Genomic DNA, 22,513 nt, shown 5'->3' with positions numbered 1-22,513 from the left:
GAGAGTGAACTAACCTCTGTAGCTTCGGCCGTGAGAGCTCTCTCCGCGAGGGCGGTGTTATTTCCCTCGAAACGAGCATAAAAAGTATTTAGCTCATCTGGGAGAGAGGCAGCGGTGTTCATGGCGGAGTTTTTATTCCCTTTAAAGTCCGTGATGATGTTAATTCCCTGCCACATGCTTCTAGAGTTGGTGGTGTTAAACTGTCCCTCAATCTTACTCCTGTACTGGCGTTTTGCTGTTTTGATAGTTTTTCGGAGGGCATAACTGGCTTGTTTATGCTCCTCCGCGTTCCCGGAATTAAAAGCGGAGGTCCGCACATTAAGTGCTGCGCGAACATCGCTGTTGATCCACGGCTTCTGATTCGGATAGATTCGCACAGTTCTGGTCGGAATCACTTCCTCTACACACGTTCTGATGAAGCACATTACGCTATCAGCGTAAAGCTCGATGTCGTCATCAGAGGCGGACCGGAACATCTCCCAGTCCGTGCGATCAAAACAGTCTTGTAGCGTAGAGTCTGATTGGTCCGACCAGCACTGGATCGTTCTGAGGGTGGGTGCTTCCTGTTTCAGTTTCTGCCTGTAAGCGGGCAGAAGCAGAATGGAAGAGTGGTCCGATTTTCCAAATGGTGGGCGGGGGAGGGATTTGTAGCCATCCCGGAACGGAGAGTAGCAATGGTCCAAAACCCGGTCCCCTCGTGTGTTGAAACTAATGTGCTGGTGATATTTTGGTGCGACTGATTTTAAACTGGCTTTATTAAAGTCCCCGGTCACAATGAACGCGGCCTCAGGGTGCGCGGTTTCCTGCTCACTTATACTCCCATACAGTTCCTTGAGTGCCCGGTCTGTGTCGGCTTGTGGGGGGATGTACACAGCAGTGATAATGACCGCTGTGAATTCCCTCGGTAGCCAGAATGGTCGACACAGAAGCATAAGAAATTCCAGATCAGGAGAACAGAAAGACTTGATAGAATGTATGTTCCTCTGATCGCACCAGGATTTGTTGATCATAAAACATACACCACCTCCTCTAGTTTTACCTGAGAGGTCTTTCGCTCTGTCCGCTCGGAGCATGGAAAACCCCGCGGGTTCAATGGCTGAGTCTGGAATCTCCGCAGACATCCAAGTTTCCGTAAGGCAGATAACGCAGCAGTCCCTCGTCTCTCGTTGGAAAGAGATCCGCGCTTTCAGCTCGCAGAGCTTGTTATCCAGAGACTGAACATTTGCCAGTAGAATAGTGGGTAGCGGGGGTCGATTTGCGCGGCGTCTTACTCTGATGAGAACGCCGGCTCTGTTTCCCCTTTTCCTCCTGCGTTTCCGCGGCCGTGCTGCCCAGACAAAGGGCTCCGCTTGCGTGTTTGTAAACAGCGGGTCGGCATTGAGGAATGTGAAGTCCGGTTTACGGTGTGAGATCGCTGAGCCAATGTCCAAAAGTGTTTGTCTGTCGTAGACAATAAGGCAGGCAACATCCAAGACAAGAAACATAAGAATTGTAAACAAAACAAACAAACCATTGCTAAGTTGTGTCGGAGCTCGCAACGCAGCAGCCATACTCGGCGCCATCTTGAGTCCAAAAGCGCCATCTTGAGTCCAAAACTACATCTGGTAAGAAACCTAATTAAGTTTTTACATTGAAACCTGTTTGAGTCAAAAAATTAGAGAGATTTTTAAAATTTGAGCAATTTCTCATGAAACTCCACGGTGCACATTGTTTCCTTAGAAATCCTATATTTACAGTGCATTATCACATTGAGATTCAATGGGTTTATCCAAAAGCTGGAAAATGTTGCTTTCAGAGGCTTTATATGGAGTTAGTACAAAAATAAGGTGCATTTCGAACTGTTCTGAGACCTGTGCAGACAGACAGCACACTGGAGGTTGAGTCATTCACTAAATAGGGAGCAAGGGAGCATCCTATAGCTTTCCTATAGAACTAAGTGCATTCCCTCCTAAAATCTGAACAAAGGTTCAGTTTCAGGCTGCAGATTATGTTTGGACCACTCAACATGTTTGGCAGACATGGGACAATGGGAATTAGTACATACAGCAGAAGTGAGAAATATGGCAAATTTACTGTCACTGCTTCAGCAACTGTACTGTAATCAATTATTTTGACTTTTAGTGATCATAAATTAAAATGCAGAGTTAAAATAACTGCCCTGGATAGATCTTATTGAGATAAACAAGTGTTTGGTGGCTGGACTTATGATAAGTTATTAAACTTAGAAAAACTATTCAGCTGAAATGAAAAATATAATTCAAGAGACCGCACATCGCACTCACATATTTTGATTCCCAGCATGCACTGCAGCATGAATAAATTATGCAAATTGCAGTGTTACATGTCTAACTTATTATAATTTTTATTTTTTTACTGTTTGCTGCTTTTATTTATGCTGTTGTTTGTGTTTGTTGTCACTTTCAGTTATTTGTCATGTGTCAGTAATTCAAAGCTCATCTTTTTACTCAATGGTGTGTTTGATAATTGTTACAATCATTGTGATTTGCGTGCAAAGTGTTGAGGGCCTCATGTGTCACACTGACAAGATTAAATCTGAATATTTTAGAGGGATCAGTTGTTGGTTTCTGACCATCAACTGACCATTTACCATCAAATGGCTGTTTAATTTACCTCTTGACAATGGGATAGCCCTAACTACTTCTAAGGTTATCAATAACATTAAATGATAATATAAATAATTAAACTTCTATATTCAGTTAATTTTTTTTTTTTTTTTTTTTTTTGAAGTTGTTTGAACAAAATTGTTAAGTTTACTTTAAAAGATTTAACAAGCTAAGTTGATTTAAGTCAACATTATGTGTTCGGTTTAACCTCTTCAACTCTGGAGCATTTTTGGGCTGCCGCCTGCAATTTTTCACACTTAGATTTAAACGCTCAACATTTACACATACTGTGGACTAATTGCCAGAAATTGGTCTAATTTGTTCAGAATGCATTTTAGCCCTCGCAGATGTGCTCGTCCGTAGACATTCAGTCTAATTTTTAGTTCACGCACCACCCCTATTATTTCATTGAATATCTCGGCCTCTAAATGGACTAGAAGCTCAATCTCTGTGTCGATAGAAAGCTAAGATCCTCTTTGTGATCATTTATAACATTTTATAATCAATAGTTGATAACATATGATTTGTTATGCTTTTCCTTCGAGACTGCATATTTTGTTCTGGACATCTAAGATATAACATTTGATTAATCACACAAACAAGCTCACAGACAAGTAAACAAAGGCTAATTTTTTTACAGAACTGCCTAAGGTAGAAGCAGATATAAAGTTTTTAGCTATTTTGGGCTTACATCAGCAGTGACTGGTGCATAAAAGAGATGATTGTATTTGATGTCTTAAAAATATCACATTTCACTTATTGATTCTTTTGAAAATCTTTTAAACTCTGTTATTAGGGCAACAAAATAAACTGTACAGAGCTTTCATTTGATATATTGATTTGTCTATTTAAGTGCTATTTTAAATACTTTTATATTCAGATTAATATTTCTACAACATAACCACTATCTGGCACTTATTTGCGACACGAATGTTTTAAGGCCTTATTTTGTTATTTTAAGTAACATAAATGCAGAAGTCATGGTTATCTATGAAAATTTCAGATTCTAAGCTTTCAAACTAAACCACATATACGGGGACTTGAGCATTGATTTTTGCGATATAGCATCCCCTTTTCCTCTTAAGTTGACACAACTTAAAATGTTTAAGGCAGCATGAAAACGTACTTTTGTAAAGTTGAAAAAACAAGATTTGTTTTACAAAATATTTGAAGCCCCATCGCAGCTGTGTTGACTAGTTTTTATTTATTTTAATTTGCTTTAACTAATGCCAGGGTAATTTAAAAAAAAAAATAATTCTATACATTTACATTTATAATAACAAAATTGAAAAAATCATAATTGCTAGATCCACGCTGCTAAATTATGGTGGAAAAGTGTCATCACATTCTGCAAAGTCCATACAAGCTCAGGAAATGATTTAATCTAGGAGCCAATGGCAGAGAAGAAGATGATGGTAAACTGGAGTCCACCAAAACATCCTCACTTTTGATGGTTTCAGAGAAACATCAGTGGACAACTTAATTTTACACTGTAATCTAAAAAACACAAATGTTGATATAATATCAAAATCTAATATAAACCTGGAAATTTGTATAGAAAATTTGATAAGAAAATAAGAACATTTGTGACATTGACCATTTAACTCAAGTTGCACAAATCTTTGGAGTCCAAGCTAGCTCAAGTGCATGCTTTCATTCAGGCAAAAAAGGATTTTTGAAATTCATATTTTACATATAGGCCTACAAATTCCTTTTCATTTAATCTTTTCAATCAAATTGCAGATAATATAATTTGTAATGATTAACAATGGAACATACAAATGTATTAGATTAGATAAATGCAAAATACAAGCATATTCACATGTAGTTTCACACATTTGGACCCCACTGTATGTATAAATGTGAATGTATCTCAAGTACACTTCTATACATTGGTTTGGTGAACCAAACAACAATCCTCCTAAGCAATGACAGAAGTACTGTATGTTCAGGTGTAGTTTGAATGGTTTTATAAATGGAGTCAACATACCTCCTTGGGTGCATGAATGTCAATAAATTCCTTGCAGATCTTGCTGGCTTTTGACATCATCTTAGCTGGGGATTTAATCTTTTTATAGTCCTCACAAGCCAGCCAGAACTCTATGTTTTCATCACTAAACTCTGTTTTGAGGAAGGTTCTGAAGGCTGCCAACCCATCTATGAATTAAAGATAAATAAGATTAACACCTTACCATATTAAACCTAATACATTTAGTCTAATATGAGACATAAGCCACGCTGGCCACAGGAAATGCTTCCCTAGGACACCAAACTAGCTGCTTTTATTCATCAAAGTAAGTTATTTACTTCTGTGACATATGAGTTAACACATCAGGGGGGTATGTTTTGCAGTGAAATGTCAAAAGGGTTGTTATTTCTCTCTCACCCCACTTTCATTTTCTTAGGAGTGTTTGTTTAGTAATAGCAGCATGTGGATTGTTAATTTTTTGCCATCACCTGGATAAGAGAAACATGACTTTTCTGACATGAAAACACTTTACACTGACACTTTTCTGAATTGAAATGTTGTAATCAAAGGCAAGTTTGCTATATTTTTCTTGAGTCTGATATCTGTGACACTGTGAAATTCCTTTTTGACACATTCATGATTTTAAAAGGATAGTTCGTGCAAAAACAGATAACAATTCTGTCATCATTTAATCACCCTTGTGTTGTTCCAAACCTGTATGAATTAGTTTCTTCTGTGGATTGCAAAAGGAGATGTTATGCACAATGTTAGCCTGATAACATCAGTCTGCATCTTTTTATTTTCCATACAATGACAGTGAATGGAGGCTGTCAGTCCCTAACATTCTGCTTATTCTTCCCGATATCTCCTTTTGTGTTCCACAGAAGAAAGTAAAATGGGTTTGGAACTACATATGATTTTGGGTGAATTATTCCTATAAGATCATCTTATGGACTTTTGTGCCAGTAAGCTGTAAGGTACATATACTACATCCTTTCCATGTGAGTGTGGCCCTCGCTTAGATACAATTAAAGTCCATACAAATAGCAGGGAGGGTAAATGAGACAATAGTGGTTCTCTGGAAATACAATGAAAGGACAATCAAGAGGCAAAATGTCCTCCTGCTGGCAAGGGAACAAAACGTTCTGCTTTAGTGTTGCCAGTATTGCAAAAGTTAATTTCGGCTGTATGTATCCTGCAGCCTAATGGACACAGGAAGTGATTTATATCTTCTTCAATGACTTTAGCAGGGTTTGCTGTATGAAGACAAGGTTTTACACAACATACACTGGCAATGGTCAGCAGTGCATGATTTGATGCACAGCATTTACCAATGTTACTGTATAGTTGGTGAAAGATATACATAATATCCATCTATATTTCTCATTATATTATGATTTCATTTCAATTTTGTGATTCACGTATTAAAAAATGAAGGGTCGAAACAGTCATTATCATTGATGGATGCATCATTTAAATGGACTGTTTATAAAACATAATTTCTGATTGGATTAGCAAATCATAGACAGCATCAGCCTCGCAGCATTAGCAGTTTCAGGGTGGAGCATTGGCATGCTATTTTCACGTTAGAATTTTATTAGACTACAACATAAAACATTAAACATTAAACACATAATCTGAGCTTTGTTTATCATCAACCCCTTTGCATATTTTGTAACATGATTATTCAAGTGTTTTATCAGCCACACATTAATGTTAACCCTTTAAGCTTGGATCAGCCCGCCAAAAAAAAAAAAAAAAATTATCAAAATATTAACAACTACAATCTTGACCAACACAAAATAGGTATCATTTAAAGCATAGAAGTGGTGTTATTATAGTTTTTAAGTTAGTTTTTATTTCCGTTTTATTGTATATTCAATTTGTTATTCCAAATTAGTTTTAGTTTTCATTAGTTTTCACAGTTTTTCTGTTAGTTTTAGTTTAGTTTTAGTTTTCTCAGTTTCAGTTTAGTTAGTTCTTATTTTAGATTTAGTATTTTTTTATGGCTGCCAAAGCTGAACATTTACTGGTATCATTTAAAAAGTCTAACTTAATTACAATTCTCAGGGCAGTCTTGTGTTACCACTATCTAGTTGTATTGTCATGTTTCATTTGGATTATAAATGTTGCAAATTTTATAATACAGGGTGAATATGGGTAAAATGACAAAGGACATTTAAACTTGATCTCCATTGTATCCATATGTATTTCTTTAAATCATTATAAATCATTACTAAACTAATCTTTGGGAAGTAAATAATTAAAGGAATAATTCACTCATAAATGAAAATTCTCTCATTATAGAGCACAAACAAAGACGTTTCAGAAGAATATTTCAGCTCTGTAGGTCCATACAATGCAAGTGAAAGGTGGCCTGAAATTTGAAGCTCCAAAAAGCACATAAAGGCAGCATAAAAGTGGTTTAATCCATGTCATCAGAAGTGATATGATAAGTGTGGGTGAGAAACAGATAAATATTTAAGTCCTATTTTACTGTAAATCTTGACATCAGCAGTCTACTTGGCAATCATGATTTCAAGCTTGATTAAACTTTCTAGTGCCATCTAGCACTCTACGAAATCTTATAGCGCTTTTCCACTGATATGGTTCGGATGTGGGTTCCTGGGCCGGTGCGAATTCTCGAACTGTTCCGCGCATTTTCACCACAGAAAAGGCAAGTCCGGGGCCGAAAACCTGGTTCCGCACCGGCCCTAAAAGCTTGCTGGTCTCTTTGCAGGAACTGATTATGTCAGGGGACGGAGGGCGGGATAATGTTTTGTCACTATGGTAAAGTTTTCCCAAACAACAACAGTAGCTACTGTCTGCAGCAAGGAGTACTTCTTCGCTCTATAACAACAATAAAAAAAAACCACAAAATGATCAGACATCAAAGGCATTCAGATAACATGACGAAATGAGTGCTCTACTTGTGATATGGTATTACGAAGATCCGAGATAAACTAGAGAGATCTCAAAGGAAAAAAAATACTCTACGAGAATGAAGATACAGCATGAAATGATGCACACCGCCTTCAATCAGACAGTTGACCAAATCATAAACAAATTGAAAAACACTTTATACAGGGAATACAGGGACCATAAGAAGGACATAAGCAAATGTGACAGTGGACGTAGCAACAATGTTTTGGACTCGGACACCGACCAGCCCGCTAACTAACCGGGGCATTGAATTCAGCCAGTTACGATCGTGATAAACAGTGAATCGCTGGTGTCCTCTGCAGCTGATCTCAGTAAGTTGTTATATTTGCCAATTTGTTAGCTTTTCTTACACTGTTGTCATCTAATTTTGTGCATTGTTTTGTTCTGTAAGGGGATTTTTGACCTGCTACTCACTAAGTTTAGAAGATTGCGGCTATCTGTTTTAAGTAAAATGGTGGGATTCTCAATCAAAAATATTATATGCTATGGCAAAAATCCAAATACAGCCATCTGCTACACCAATGTTAATACTGATTCCACTGGAATAGTTTACAGAATTTAGCAAATTAAGCCATAGTTCATACAATAGAATGTAATTACATTACCTGTCGTCTTAAGCATAGATGTCGTCTCTGACAATCATGTTGAGCAATGTAATAATGATGGATTGTATTAATCCGTATGTTTAAATATGTCCTCAAAAACAAGAGCAAAATCTGTATACAAACATGGCACTATGACGCACCATGTTTGTTTATGTTTGAGGTAGTCACGTGAAACTATCAAGTAGAGAGTAACCTGTTATGTCACTGTTCGGCTCTGATGTCAGTAGAAAAGCGCAGCCAGTTTCCGAAAGGCTCCAGATTGCCCCGGCCGTGAACTAGCGGAGCGCAGGCTTGGCACGAGAACCAAGTGTAATTGAGCTTGAAATCATGATTGTTCCTACAGACTGCAATTGCAAGATGTACAGTGAAAAAAGGATTTACATTTTGGTCTGTTCTCACCCCAAACCGATTAGATGACTTCAGAAGACATGAATTAAACCACTTATGAACTACTTGTATGCTGACTTTATGTTATTTTTGGAGCTTCAAAGCTTTGGACCCCATTGACTTGTATTGTATGGACCTACAGAGCAGACATATTCTTCTAATATCTTTGTTTGTGATCAGCAGAAGAAAGAAGGTCATACACATTTTGAATGGCATGAGGGGGAGTAAATGATGAGAGAGTTTTCATTTTTTGGGTAAACTATCTCTTTAACTTTTTGAGGTTTTAAATTGAAGATTTAACTATTTTACTTTGGGATATGTGGCAGAGCTCATTTCATGACCGTGGGAAAAGCAATGGTAAAGAAAATGACAAAAATATTTTATATAAAATATATAATTTTGCACTGCACATATTATTGTAATCAGTAAAAACATCACAATATCAAATAGCCAAGTGCCATATGTTGCTGGAAAGCTCTCAAAGAGTAGAATACATACAAACTTGTTTTACTCACAGACAAAAATATAACGAGTTATAGCTAACGACATGTCTATGACATATAGTACATGTTACATGTAAACAGGTGATACTTAAAAGCAAATGTGACATGAAAAATGCACGTGTCGACTTGCATGTTATTCAGGACTCGAACCCCAGTCCTTTACATCGCAAGCGCAATGCTCTTTCAGTTGGACTATCAGTAATTTTTTATCACAATAGTCATGCACTATAATAAAAGTATTTAGATGTCATATGATAGCATTGTGTGAGGATTAGGGCAAAAAGTAAGTGTTTATGAACTGATAATCTGCTGTTTTACTCATGATTTATATTAAAGGGAATAAGGCTCTGTTTCCACCTGGTATTTAGATGCATTTCAGGTGATCCGATCATATGTGGACAGCCCTAAATACAGTTTTAAACAGGGTCTAAACCGTTTTGTGAAAACACTGAGCTACCCAGGCCCCCCAGGTCACTAATTCTTGAGATAAGGGACAAAACATGTCCTACATACAAAATCCTCTTTAAGTTAACAAATCAAGAAATTCATAATAATAAAAATACTGAAAAAGTTAAATCTAAAAGAAAATGTGTATACTCAGGGCATTTATTACTTATATTTTTAAATAATTTCATTAAATTTTTTAAAAATGCATGCTCTATACTTGGAAGCACATGCAAATGAACCTGTCCTCAGCAAGAGGTCACAATGTTAAACTGCCAATCAAAGTGTTTAAAAATGCAACAAATTCATAAATATAAATATAATCTGAAAGGTAGGGATCTGTAAGATATCAAACAATACATAAAGTAAAATTGTAATTATATTTTCAATAAAAAACTGCCTATCAAAGTTGTGTATTCTTTTTGCATCAACTCTTGAGTACCCCTTTCCCACTTCTTGCTCATGGTGGATGCAACAGTAGGACACATGGTCTGGTAATATTTTTTATTTTTATATATTTCAAACAAAAAAAATGTTTAAGTCTCTGTGGTCACAGCTTTAACATGTCAGCACCATCATCCCATTATGATAATTTCTGTTAAGACTTGAGGAATAATTTTGGCATATTAGTTAAGGTTATAGAGGCAGCTTCAATTGAGGAAAAATTACAAAATGGCTCCAGTGTACTGCACATGGTAAAGATGGAAAAATATTCAATTTTGTCAACTCCGTCAGAATTTTCAGAATAGTGTGAAAACATAAAACATAAAAAAATAAAAAAATAAAATAAAAAAATAGAATGTATGTTATCCCTTAACTCCTTTACTGATCACCATTATTAGATAATAAAATACTTTACACTCTTGTTGGATGGATCAAATTAAAATAGCATGCTTTTAGTGTGTCTGACGGAGTTGACAGATATTACAGTAAGATGTAAGTAATAAAGTGAATAAATGTCAATTTTGAGAAAAAATCGTTTTTACAAAAACCTGTTCCCATACATGATTCATTAGCTGAGACCTTTGTCTATAAATATATCCATTTCAAATTAATTTATTATTAAAAAATAAAAACTCTAAAACATTTTAAACATATTTTTCCCTTATTTCAAGAATCAGTGAGGTATAGAAACCAGGATGGATACTTAGTGATTGTACTCTCCTCAGTAAGCCACACAATTTGAGTATCATTCATGATTGTAGTACAAATGGTGCAGGACGAGTTTCGTGCTGAAGTTTAGTACTCAGGATTAGGGGTTTGTTCTAATCCCCAAATTATTGTACGAATTAGTAATAGTAATGCAATCACCAATAAACCATGTATGTATGAGTTTCATTTCCGAGCACTACTTTGACAGATTTCTTCAGTGAACTTCATCTTCTGCTCACAGCACAGACAGAAGCTATTTGTGGTACGTCTGGGGTGTCAGTGCTGTGAGATTCAGGAAAAGACACACACACTGTTCTAATTGATGCTGGAATTAAGCCTGAGGAAATAAAGCATGTCATTTTGTAAGCAATCGACAGGAGAAGTCGCAGCCAAATGCGTGACTCACAGGGGAAATGGCATCCTTCACATTAATACAGAGAGCCTCTTACATAAGTTGCTGGTGAACCATATCATGGCTAAAGCAAATCTCTGTAGAAATGTACTTGACAGACTAGCCGAGAGCAAAAGTCTTGTGTGATTCTATCAGCTTGGGGACAATATGTCCCATGATGTTGTACTAATCAATACAAAGATTTGAGGTATTTGAATAGCCTGGGCAGTGTACATTATTAGATGTTCAGCTATATGGTAAAATGTCTCTATTTAGAATGTGTCTAACAAAATATGAGAGTGTCTGACCACTGAATGCCTCTCAGATCGGTTTAATATACTGAAAAATGGACATGAATGATAATTCTCACTAAAGAAATGTGGAGTTAACAAATGAGAATCCATCAATATTTCTCTAAATGTGCACACTGTTGGGCTAAATGTCCCAATGGATGTTAGATTTAAGATTTAGACTATAATACACAGTAAAAGTAATTTTAACAGTAAAAGACTGTAAAAATGCTACAGTAAAAAAAAACTTTAATTGGTTAATGGGAATTTACCTTAAAATATACCGTAAAAAAATATATTTTTAATAATAAATTTAACAAGAAAATATATGTAATTTTATGGTAAAATGTAAAAATTATGTTTTTTGATAATTAACAGTAAAAATTTATATTATGTTTAAACAGAGAGTACATGTACTTTTCATGTTAAATTATTGTTCTTCATATTTTTTATATCAGTTATGTACTTTGGGGTGTTCTGTGTTATATCTGATGTGGTTTAGTTAATGTTTATTGCATTATTTTAATTTCACATGTGTTACCCTGATGGAGTTTTGTGTTTGTGTGAATGACACTATTTACACTGTCTCTACATGTTTATTGGTCATTGCTCCTGAAAAGACCACTATTGATGAACTTTATCATCATGTGCCTTTATGCAGTTACTACAGTGAATAACAATACATTATAAAGTACATATAAAAGCAGATTTTTATACTTCCAGAATGTTAGTGTATCAAGTTAATAATATAAACGGTAACGAACTGTAAAATGTACAGGCATCAAAATTACATCCCGTAAAGCCTGAATAATTGTCACCATATTTTTTATGGTAAATGTTTGGCAACCACAGCTGCAGGTAATTTACCGTACATTTAATGGAATTTAAATTATTTTATTTATTTATTTTTTTTTTTTTAGTGTAAAATTTCTATTGTATAAAAGAGGACACATAATGAAGATTGAAATATTAAAGTTTTAGACCTTTCTATACTCTCAGATAGAACTAAACTTTACCTTTACCAATATCTCATTTATAACTCTTTAAAAACAATGTTTATAACTAATTTTGTGTATCCTAAGGACCTGTTGTGTACCTTGTGAACTTTTCCTCTGCGAACAAAAATTTACCTGCACAGAACAATTTAACTATACAGTGTAATGATGTATAGTTTGTCAAAATTAAATAAAGATTTGATGGTTATATCATGCAGTAAATATACAAAACAAGCAAACAAACCCCCTTATTTAAATGCAGATCCAAAGACTTTATAGTATCTAATGTGACTTACATTTATTGGACAGTAGAGCATCAAAGGAATCTGCCCATCTGGTCACTTCATCAGTGGATAACCTGGGGCAATCAAAAGTACTGATCAGGTACAGTTATAAGACAGCTAATCAGTTGTTTTCCTTTCTGTTAGTGGGACCAAAATATTTATCATTTACATACTTTAAGTATCTCGTGGACCTCTCTTGAGCAGGAGGCAGGAATTCTGAAAAATCGCTGCATGAGTCAGATTTGTTAGACAGGCACCCAAGTCTAGTTTTCATGGCCCTGAATGCATGGGAAAAACAAAGTAAAATAAGACAAAAGCAAGCTTAAATAACAAGAAAACTTTGTGTTCAATGTATTCATAATAAATGCAATGGTTTGTTTTTATAACATTGCAAAATATGACAATAATAACAGCTCAAGTGTGCATAATATCCTATCTGATTACATTATAATAATGCTCACAGACATTATCATGAACCTGCATTATACAGCACACTATTGCAATGCTCAATAATTATCTGGAAATGTGGATTCACAATATTGTAAAAATGAATATTACTTCCATCATTAAAATGCAACAGTGCACCTGGCCCTCACATAATTCATTATCATGAATTCTGCATGTTCATTTACATCATAGAAGAATTAATAAGGACTGAGTGGCTATGCCCAAAGAGTGAACGAGAGCGAGTAATAGATAGATAGATAGAGAGAAAGACACACACACAGAGAGAGAGAGAGAGAGAGAGAGAGAGAGAGAGAGAGAGAGAGAGAGAGAGAGAGAGAGAGAGAGGAGAGAGAGAGATGCACAAATATTAACTCTTACATAAACTATAAGTGGATACTTACTGATTGTCCTTACAATGCAGTTTCTTCTAGTCTATTGAAGAGTAGGGATGAGTGAGCTCTGGGGTTGCTTTGCCTGTGAAAATGATAGAGATTTATACATTTACACAACACCTCGGTGGGCATATTTGGTTAATAACTATTCCCATGGCTCTCAAACATACTAGCATGCCAGATGCCACCTTTTCCCTAGATGCGATACAAACATTTGGATCAACATGAGACCCAAATTATTTTGCTTTTGTTATTGCACCTGCAGTTCAAGGTACATTTAGTCCCACAGTTCCCATTTTCCCATTATTTCAAATGCCTCTCTTTTAATTTCCTTTTATGATAAATGAGAACTGATCCAGCAAACTAGACGCAACCTATTGCTTTTTTACATTTAGTTAATTTATTTGGGAACACTGCATGAAATTGTCCCTTTCTTCCTTTTATGATGGATCATAAATTGCTCTATAGAAACTAATAGGCACAATTAATGCATCTCAGCATATATAAAAACATATGAATAGAACCTTGTGTTATTAAATGCTTTGCTGGGAAATATCAGAAAACCAGTGCCATGGCCACCAGGGATATTAAAGTAGAAGTATATTCCAATATAATCCTTCAAGGTATAAAGTTCTTGCTCATTTAAAATCAGCTTTGCATTTCATGGTCATATTACTGTTCATTAGTGTTTTGTGGTATTTCTCTAAATACGGAACATTTTCTTGTTAGAGTTTTAAATATGATACTAGATCTGCAAGCTAAAAGATCTCAATAACTAATTATGGTGACATTTTTCATTTGAATTTAATTGTACGTTAGTAATGATATGCATATGATACCATCTTTCATATATGTTGACTGTTAATGGAGGTCGTCATAGGTCGTTTATAAAAAACGGTGCCTAAATTGGTATGACTAAGCTGTGTGGACAAATTATTGAAATTACAGTAACAAAGGAATGATTACAAATACCTTTTTCGTTCATCGGCCCTGTTTTTTTTTTTTTTTTTTAAGCTGATTTATATATATATATATATATATATATATATATATATATATATATATAAATCAGCTTAAAAAAAAAAAAAAAACAGGGCCGATGAACGAAAAAGTTCTTAAAACAGATTGCATAAAATTCACATTATAAAATTCACATTACCAGTTCCAATATTGTTGTAAACCAGAGATTAACCCTTCTGTTATTTTTTAAAATAATGACAACTGTGACGTTCGGGTCAAAAATGACCCATAGAGTTTTTCCAGTAGATTTACAGCACGCTTATTTATTAATTATGAACATGAAAATAGGCATATAGGCTTACCTACATGTTTTCATACTGAATACAGGCTTATATAGTAGAATTTTATCTGGAAAGAGTGCCACCATTAGGTCAGTTGTGATACTACTACAGAAGATATACAGTAAATCCTCAGCTTTACTGAAAGGTTTTACAGTACTTAAAATAAGTTGATACTTAGATTACTTAGAAATATAATTTGTTTGAAAGAAAAACAGAATCATGGTTTATATTCTGCAACCTTTCAACCATGGGAATATAAAAATAATAATAATAATAAAAAGAACATATCAAATCAACATTGTGCAATTGAGCAACTACACATAATGCAGTGTGTGTGTGTGTGTGTGTGTGTGTGTGTGTTTGCACATGCAGTTTTGGAAGTATGTGTAGGTGTGTGTATAATATCTACAAATGTTTACCCTATAAAGCTGTGTGTGTCATATTTCATACACTATTTTTTAAAGCCTCTACATCATCAACATGATAAATACTTTGCTGAAACCCTGTTGTATGCAATGTACTGGATGCCTAGTGCCTCCTGGTGAAAGTTTCTGTACTTCTGGGAGTAGAAGACCTTGTAATATCATTTCTAAAATGGTCGCCTTCATATTTTTATGCAAATGTATTTTTGAGGTGAAATCTTTGCTGATTCTGATTAAATAAAAGTAACAATAATGTTCATTGTCTCTTTTAGAGAGAGAAAGAGAGAACTTGTGTCACACTTCACTCAAGAGAAGCTTCACAGTGCACTGAAAACCAAACTGGTTTTCGCTTGAACGCCCCATCTCGCATGTGCTGCGTAACTACTGTTGCTCTCGTGCAAAGAGCTCTAAAGCTGGTGTGCAGACTTATGAATGCGCACAGGAGAATAACGGTCAGTGAACATTTTTACTAAATAATACATTAGATTTTGGTTTGTTTCGCACTAATTCTTACGTATGCTTTCAAAACAATCATGAGTCTCATGGAATAATTTATTAGACTTCTGAATTATACTTTTGCATTCTTTTGAAGCTTGAAGAGGTGGTCACCATAAACTGCCATTGTATGACATCACTGAGAACAAAATTTTTTCACAATATCTCCCTTTGTGCTAAGAAAAAGCAAGAAAGTCATATAGGGTTATAACAGCACAGGGGTGAGTAAACAATGGCTGAATTTTTATTTTTGGGTGAACTATCCCTTTAAGATTAGTTTTTCACTGTTTTTAACTCTTAAACGGTCAAAAATGACCCGAACATAACAGGAGGTTTAAGAGACAACCAAAACAATTTATATCCTCACAAGATGGGAATATTTTTGTGGTGCACTGGATGCTTGATGCTGATACTTCATTCCCTTGCACTGGATTGAGAACAAGTGCCATGCTATTTATAAAATCCCCTGCAAATCTAGACAGGGAGAAGCCAGTTCATTTTCCATGCAGCCATGCAGCACAAATGGAGCTACAGGGAGTCTACTAAATAAAAGATACTCTGATGTCTCATCCTTGTAATGCCACCCAAAATAAAAAATGTGTCCAACATTTCCCTTTTTCCTGAGAGTTTATTACATTTTTGGGATGTGTTTTTGACGTAAGGATTTGGGTTTCTTAGCACTGAGTAATTTCACAGTCAAATAGAAACAGTAAAATAGAATGTTAATGGATATATTGGGAGTCCCCAATACTGAATTTCAGTCTGTTTTGCTAAGTATAATCTGGTAGAAATGCAGTGTATGGCAGTAATGGCAAACTACAGCTTAATTTCTACTGTTTTTCACATGTGTGATTTGATAGTAAATTCAGAAAAATATAGAAAAGTAAATTCAACCGCGTTTTTGAATGTTTAAACCTGACTAATCACCACGAAGGTCCCAAAGTTCTCAAAACAGTAATCAAAGTATCAAGTTCACATTAACAACTTCAATATTGTTTTAAATGGGAGATTAGGAGGCTGCTAGAAATGCAGTGGCAGGGTAGCATTGAGTACAGTGAATACAATGAATATGATGAACATTGAAATAACTAAAATCTAAACTAAACTAATAATAAATACAAATAAAAAACTTATAATGATTCAGAATGTTTTGTGGTAATAATGACAAATCAGTGGTGTGAAAACCACCACATTAATTTTGAGGGTTCCCTCACAGATAAGTGATCTCATGAAAGTTACCCCACACCCTCCTGCTTAGTGGAACATGTGAAGGTCCCTGCAGAGTCACTGTGTGATGGAGCTCAGTGAGATGCCAGATTTCCTGCTGAGACTTCACTACCCACTATCAATGTGCTATGACATCTGATCTTCTACCTGCACTCTGGCTATTTCTGAATTCAAAACTATTTTTTCTTTGCTTGTCCATGTTGAAAAGTGATGCTTTTACCAATCTTAAATTAGGTTTGCTTGCTGTGTTCAGGAATGGGTGAGGTAAATGTTTTTTTTTTATTTTTTTATTTATTTATTTTTTTAAATATGGGCACTTCAATTTTCCAGAGGTTTATTTGTATTATTAAAAAAAAAAAATAAATAAAAAATAAATAATAATAATAAAAAAAAAATAAAAACGTTAATTTCAACTTTCTTTCTTTTGTATATGATGTATACATTAAACATATTCAAATCAATCATAAAATATTAATTATTACATTTTACGTAATTTTATTATACTGTCCCAGTTGTTGCGTCATTTCCACCACAACCAACACTTTGGCCATTAATAAAGGTTCATCAAGTTAGTATACTTGGTTACCAAGAAAACAAGTGTCAGTGAAGAACATGCTAGAGATTATATTAAATATTAGATATGTGATGTGTGTGATGGTATTATCAAACAAAATACATAATTTGACGTGGTGGAAATTACATTTGTTGGTTCAGAACAAGGACTGTTTAGGAAAAATGGCAGAAATCTCTCGTGATGCATGTATATTCACTGTTGGGCATTGTTAGTAGACAAATTAAAAATAACGGAATGACTGTTTGCTCTAAGTTGACTGCCACACAGTGCGGCTATTTGCACTCCAATAGTCTGGTGGAAACACAGAAGTTGAAGACAAATAGCATATCTTATATCACTGCAGTGGCGTGGAGTATAACGGTAGAGTGGATGTGCTTTCCATGCAGACTATCCAGGTTTGATTCTGCCTTTTGTCCAATTTTTTCCCATCCTGTTTCCTGTCTCCACTCTTACTATTTATTTACTACTAAATATAATAATAAATATAAATAAATATAAAGGTTGAATTCCTCACATTGATTTGGTCATGGTTCGGGGAGTTGGAAGAAAAGGTTTTATATAGGTCAAATTTACCATGGTTTTACTATAGTAATAATGTAGTAACCAGGCAGAAGCCATAGATGTAATGCAATTAGTCATGGTGTTACTACAGTAATATGGTGTTAATAAAGTAACCATGTTTAATTTCATGGTTACTATGATTTTACTTAAAAAAAAAAAAAAAAAAAAAAACTGGTTAAAAATGATTAATATTTGTATTGGAAGGTTATGGGTATGGTTTGGGGTTGGTGTAGGGTGTCCGTGGGACTCTTAATATACAAAATAAACACACTGCAGTGATGCCCCTATACAGGGTTGCGGAGTAACGGAATAAATGTAACGGGATTACGTATTTAAAATTCAAAATATAAGTAACTGTATTCCACTACAGTTACAATTTAAATCATTGGTATTTAGAATAGTTACATTCAAAAAGTATTTTGATTACTGAAGAGATTACTTTGCATTTTATTGTCATTTGTTTCATTTAATATTTAGTCCTTTCAGATGGAAAACATTTATACATATAAATGATGCGATCCAAAGTGCATTTGAACAGCGGTGAAACACTTTCTTATGATGCGTTACATTCATACGAGCAGACAGAGAAGCAAGTTTGAAGTAAGTTTGGAGCAGAAGAAATAGAAATAAACCTTGTGTAAATTGTCAGCTTTACACTAAGCTAAAATGCTATTTCTAGCCATTTTACATGCACATGTTACCAGTGGATCATAATTTCTTTTTTTCTAGTAAGACCTTTGATATTAGGGCAAAAATCGTATTCTTGATAATCATTTTTGTATTGTTTTCCTGTAAAAATATCTAAAAATCCTTAAAACAAGATCAATTTGATTGATCTTGTTTTAGAAACAACACTGCATAAGATATTTAGGTTTTTCAGAGAATGAATTTTTAATGTGTATTTTGTCTTACTGTACTGGCAGAGTTTTTATAGTCAAAACAAGTGAAAAAATCTACCAGTGCTGAAGAAGTAATTCAAAGTATTTAGAATACGTTACTGACCTTGAGTAATCTAAGGAAATACGTTACAAGTCACATTTTACAGCATGTATTCTGTAATCTGTAGTGGAATACATTTAAAAAGTAACCCTCCCAACTCTGCCCCTATAATATATGTTAGTATTTAATTAGGGGTGCAAATAGTATTTGCCATTGTTTGCACTGGGGTGCAAATAGAATCTAACACTATTTGCTATTAGTGCAAAGAAGATGCTTTTTGTTGCTATTCACACTTAGTGCAAATAGCCATATGCCACTATATAATGTAACAAGAGTGTAAAAGTCTGTTTTAATGGAGTAGTATACACATGGCCAAAAGTGCATATAGTTGAAGAAACACCCATTTTTCAACTGAGAGAGCCTTAGATTGTAAATATTTTACCAGCAAAGCTCTCAATAAATGTTTAAAGACAAAATATTGCTGTGTATGTTCCAGAAAGAGAGTCTGTCTCCAAGGGGTTTGTGAGTGTATGGGAATGTTGTTTTAGCCCCTGTTTTAGCAAGGTGCGTCTTTGCCCCAGAGACACTGCCTTCATTTACAGTACACCCTGTTTCACACTCTGCCGTGACAGTTGCAGGGTAACAGCAGGCTACAGCCCACCTGTGTTACTTTTCCCATCTATTTTTGTCAGCATCCTTTTCTCTAAGGTCCTTACTATTTAACATGATGGCTGTCTCCTCAAATCACATTCTGCCCAACAAAACAGTGAAGTCAAGGTCAGTGTTACTTTATTTAGATATCCCCTTGCAGCAAGTCCTGTTTCACTTTGCGATGGTCCTACTGCAATTGTGTAAAATGTGGTAGGAACAGTTAGCAATAGCAATGGTTGCAAGACCCTGGCCCTGGCATGCTTATTCTCAAATGCCCTGTCAAATTTTATTAAGCTCACACTTTCTTTGCTAACAGGCCCAGTCCAAGAATGCAGTAGTTCAAGGGAAAAACTGTTTAATTGCACATGGGAAACACTTTATAATAGTTGCTGTTAATAAGTCATTAACAAACATAATGTAATGCTTAAATCAGTAGTTTGTGTTAATTCATATATGAATATTTGGAAATTAAATACACACTTAAATGTATGAAATGCAATGCATTAGATAACAAAATCAAACCAATATGCATTTAATTTAAAGACAAAATAACACAATTTGCATGCATAATATTTAACCAAAAGAAGATTTTTATGCTGTAAATGACAAAACAATATATATACAGATTAGTGTTAAGATAAAGCAGTGTATTTGGACACTTTAACTTTGTGAAACATGTCCACAGAGCAAAAATGGTTAACAAAAGTGAAAGTTAGTTCTGAGAAATGGATTGGCATCATTTCTACAATTTTGATGTTCATGAACCAATTAAGCAATAAGGCATGAGATGCCATGCTATATTGTTAATATAGTCACGGTTGTAGGGTGATGTTTATCACGACGCAAAGCATCTCATGCCTTATTGCTTAATTAAAACAGTCACCACATAATAATATTAAGGACATAAATGTTCTTAAAAACAAGAATAATTGTCAGCTATGGGTGCTGCGGAGTGATACAAACAGAAACTCTGTCAAAGTTGTGCTTTATCGTGAATAAAGCATGGCTGTTGACCAATCAGTATCCAGGACCAGAACTATCCATTTTATAATAATATTTTAAGCATTATACAATTAAATATTTGTTAATGCTATTGATTAAAATTATTATAAATATGAAATATTTTTTGTTAAGAATGCTCCCATTGGAATGATTACATTGCACCAAACGTAATGTTATGGGTATATGTTTTTTTTTTTTTTTTTTTTTTTTTTCATATTAAGTGTATTTGTTTTTAAATTCATTTTAACCATTTTTCCAATGCTGTACCATTATCCACCAATTTCTTGATTATAATGTATGTGATGGATTGCAGTAAAAGGAAGAATGCTTTTGTTGTGTGTGTACAGCAGAATAAAAAATATCTCCAGTCTGTCTCAAAAAGAGCTGTGGGTGGTGAGTGTGGGTGTTTCAAAGTCTCTCCTCATCTCTGTCACTTCCCCTCGCTGACATTTACAAACCTACAAAGCCCCCACAGTTACTGCTAAAGAGATGGATTAACTGTCCAATCCTTTGTATGAACACAAACAGTTTTCATTGTACATGAGTACAAAAAAATCTTGAAATATCCATTTTGGTTACAAAATCATTGAGCATGGATCTTTATACAGATAGTTTGCATAGAGGGTAATATTTGTATATGGTATATTACTCAGTGTTCTGCATTTTTTGTTTTCCTTTTTAGAATCAAGAGCCAGTTTCAATCCATTATGGAAAAACGGATTAACAATAAGGACAACATGCACAAAAGAACACCACTGGCAACATCATAAAACAACAAATCATCAAAAATGTCATCCTTTATGATTGTTCCAAAGTCAAAGTCACATAAATTATCTGTTTTCTCTGTTATACCCACTTCCCTACATAAGATAAGACATGACAGGAGGACAGATGGTAAGAGCGACACACAATCACAAATATGCTAGAGATCACAAAGCCAGTGTGGGCAGAAACTTATGCAACAATCGATCAGGCATATGCATATAGAGTCTTTACCTTTAAACTGCACTGCTGTTGAAGATGACAGCTCTTTGATTTGGGCTGGAGAAGCTGCTTTATCCGACAGGGTTAGCTTAGCTGTGTTCTTGTGTAGAGATATCTACTGTTGCCCACATGTAGCAATCATCACACAGCGTGTTCATCGGTGTGAAAGCGTGAGGGAGCAAGGAACAGAGAGAGAGAGAGAGAGAAAGAGGAGGGAGAGATGAGAGGGAGAAAAATAGGCAGGCTTTGTCAACACACTGGTCTCTCTGGAGATGCAAAAGGGCATTAGTATGCCATTTTACTTTGTTCTGTTTGGGGTTTTCAGTGCCATGTTTTGTGCTAAGGTCTCACACTGCTGAAGTGTAATTCTGCAAGCTTGTGATAGACTAGTGTGTAATTTGAGGACTAGTTTGCAGGTTTTGACCGAGGTAATGGATTCCTTTGAGGAGAGAGACAGGGAGACTAAATCAAGCCAGCGTAGGCATCAAAGTCTTCCTTTCATCCGGCAAGCTCTCCCCCGTGTTCTCCCTCGCAGTGGTAAATCCTTGCTGGGTTTTAGAAAAGGAACATACTGGCCTCATTTGATATCTCTTATCTAAGAATGGGCTGCAGACTGGCAGCTTGAGTATGCAACCTTCTCGGCTCTCCACTGGAGGCATATTATGTCCTCAAAATAGTACCGTATTCTCTTAGACATGCACATGAACAGCCGCACCTGAATCATCAAGGCACAGCAGCCATGCCACATGAATTTGAGGCTGCAGTTAAACTGTTGTATTGAAAGCCATCATTAGGGCTTTTTCATGAAACAAATTTAGCTTCTGTTTATAGATACCATTCCTTAAATTTTGCTGCCGCAGAGAAATACCCACAATATTCACTGTCACTAGTCATTGTTTTAAAGGAATAGTTCGTCCAAAGTTAACCCCTT

The 22,513-nt window shown here is 35.1% G+C and overlaps 1 protein-coding gene across 1 annotated transcript in view; it reads right to left on the bottom strand.

Moving 5' to 3' along the window:
• LOC127445808 (regulator of G-protein signaling 8-like) overlaps positions 1-21,747 on the bottom strand; it is a 28,660-nt gene extending 6,913 nt beyond the window's left edge. The window contains exons 1-5 of the mRNA XM_051706140.1: positions 21,595-21,747; positions 13,436-13,508; positions 12,761-12,865; positions 12,600-12,661; positions 4,615-4,781 (exon numbers count right to left, since the gene is read on the bottom strand). Coding sequence (XP_051562100.1) covers positions 4,615-4,781; positions 12,600-12,661; positions 12,761-12,861 — 330 coding nt within the window. The 5' untranslated portion in view covers positions 12,862-12,865; positions 13,436-13,508; positions 21,595-21,747. The remainder of the gene's footprint in view (positions 1-4,614; positions 4,782-12,599; positions 12,662-12,760; positions 12,866-13,435; positions 13,509-21,594) is intronic.
• Positions 21,748-22,513: the final 766 nt, after the last annotated feature.

This window comes from Myxocyprinus asiaticus, chromosome 9 (assembly GCF_019703515.2).
Source record: "Myxocyprinus asiaticus isolate MX2 ecotype Aquarium Trade chromosome 9, UBuf_Myxa_2, whole genome shotgun sequence".
NCBI lineage: Eukaryota > Metazoa > Chordata > Actinopteri > Cypriniformes > Catostomidae > Myxocyprinus > Myxocyprinus asiaticus.
Note: the sequence above shows the minus strand (reverse complement) of the source record. Positions and strands in the feature narration are given on the sequence as shown.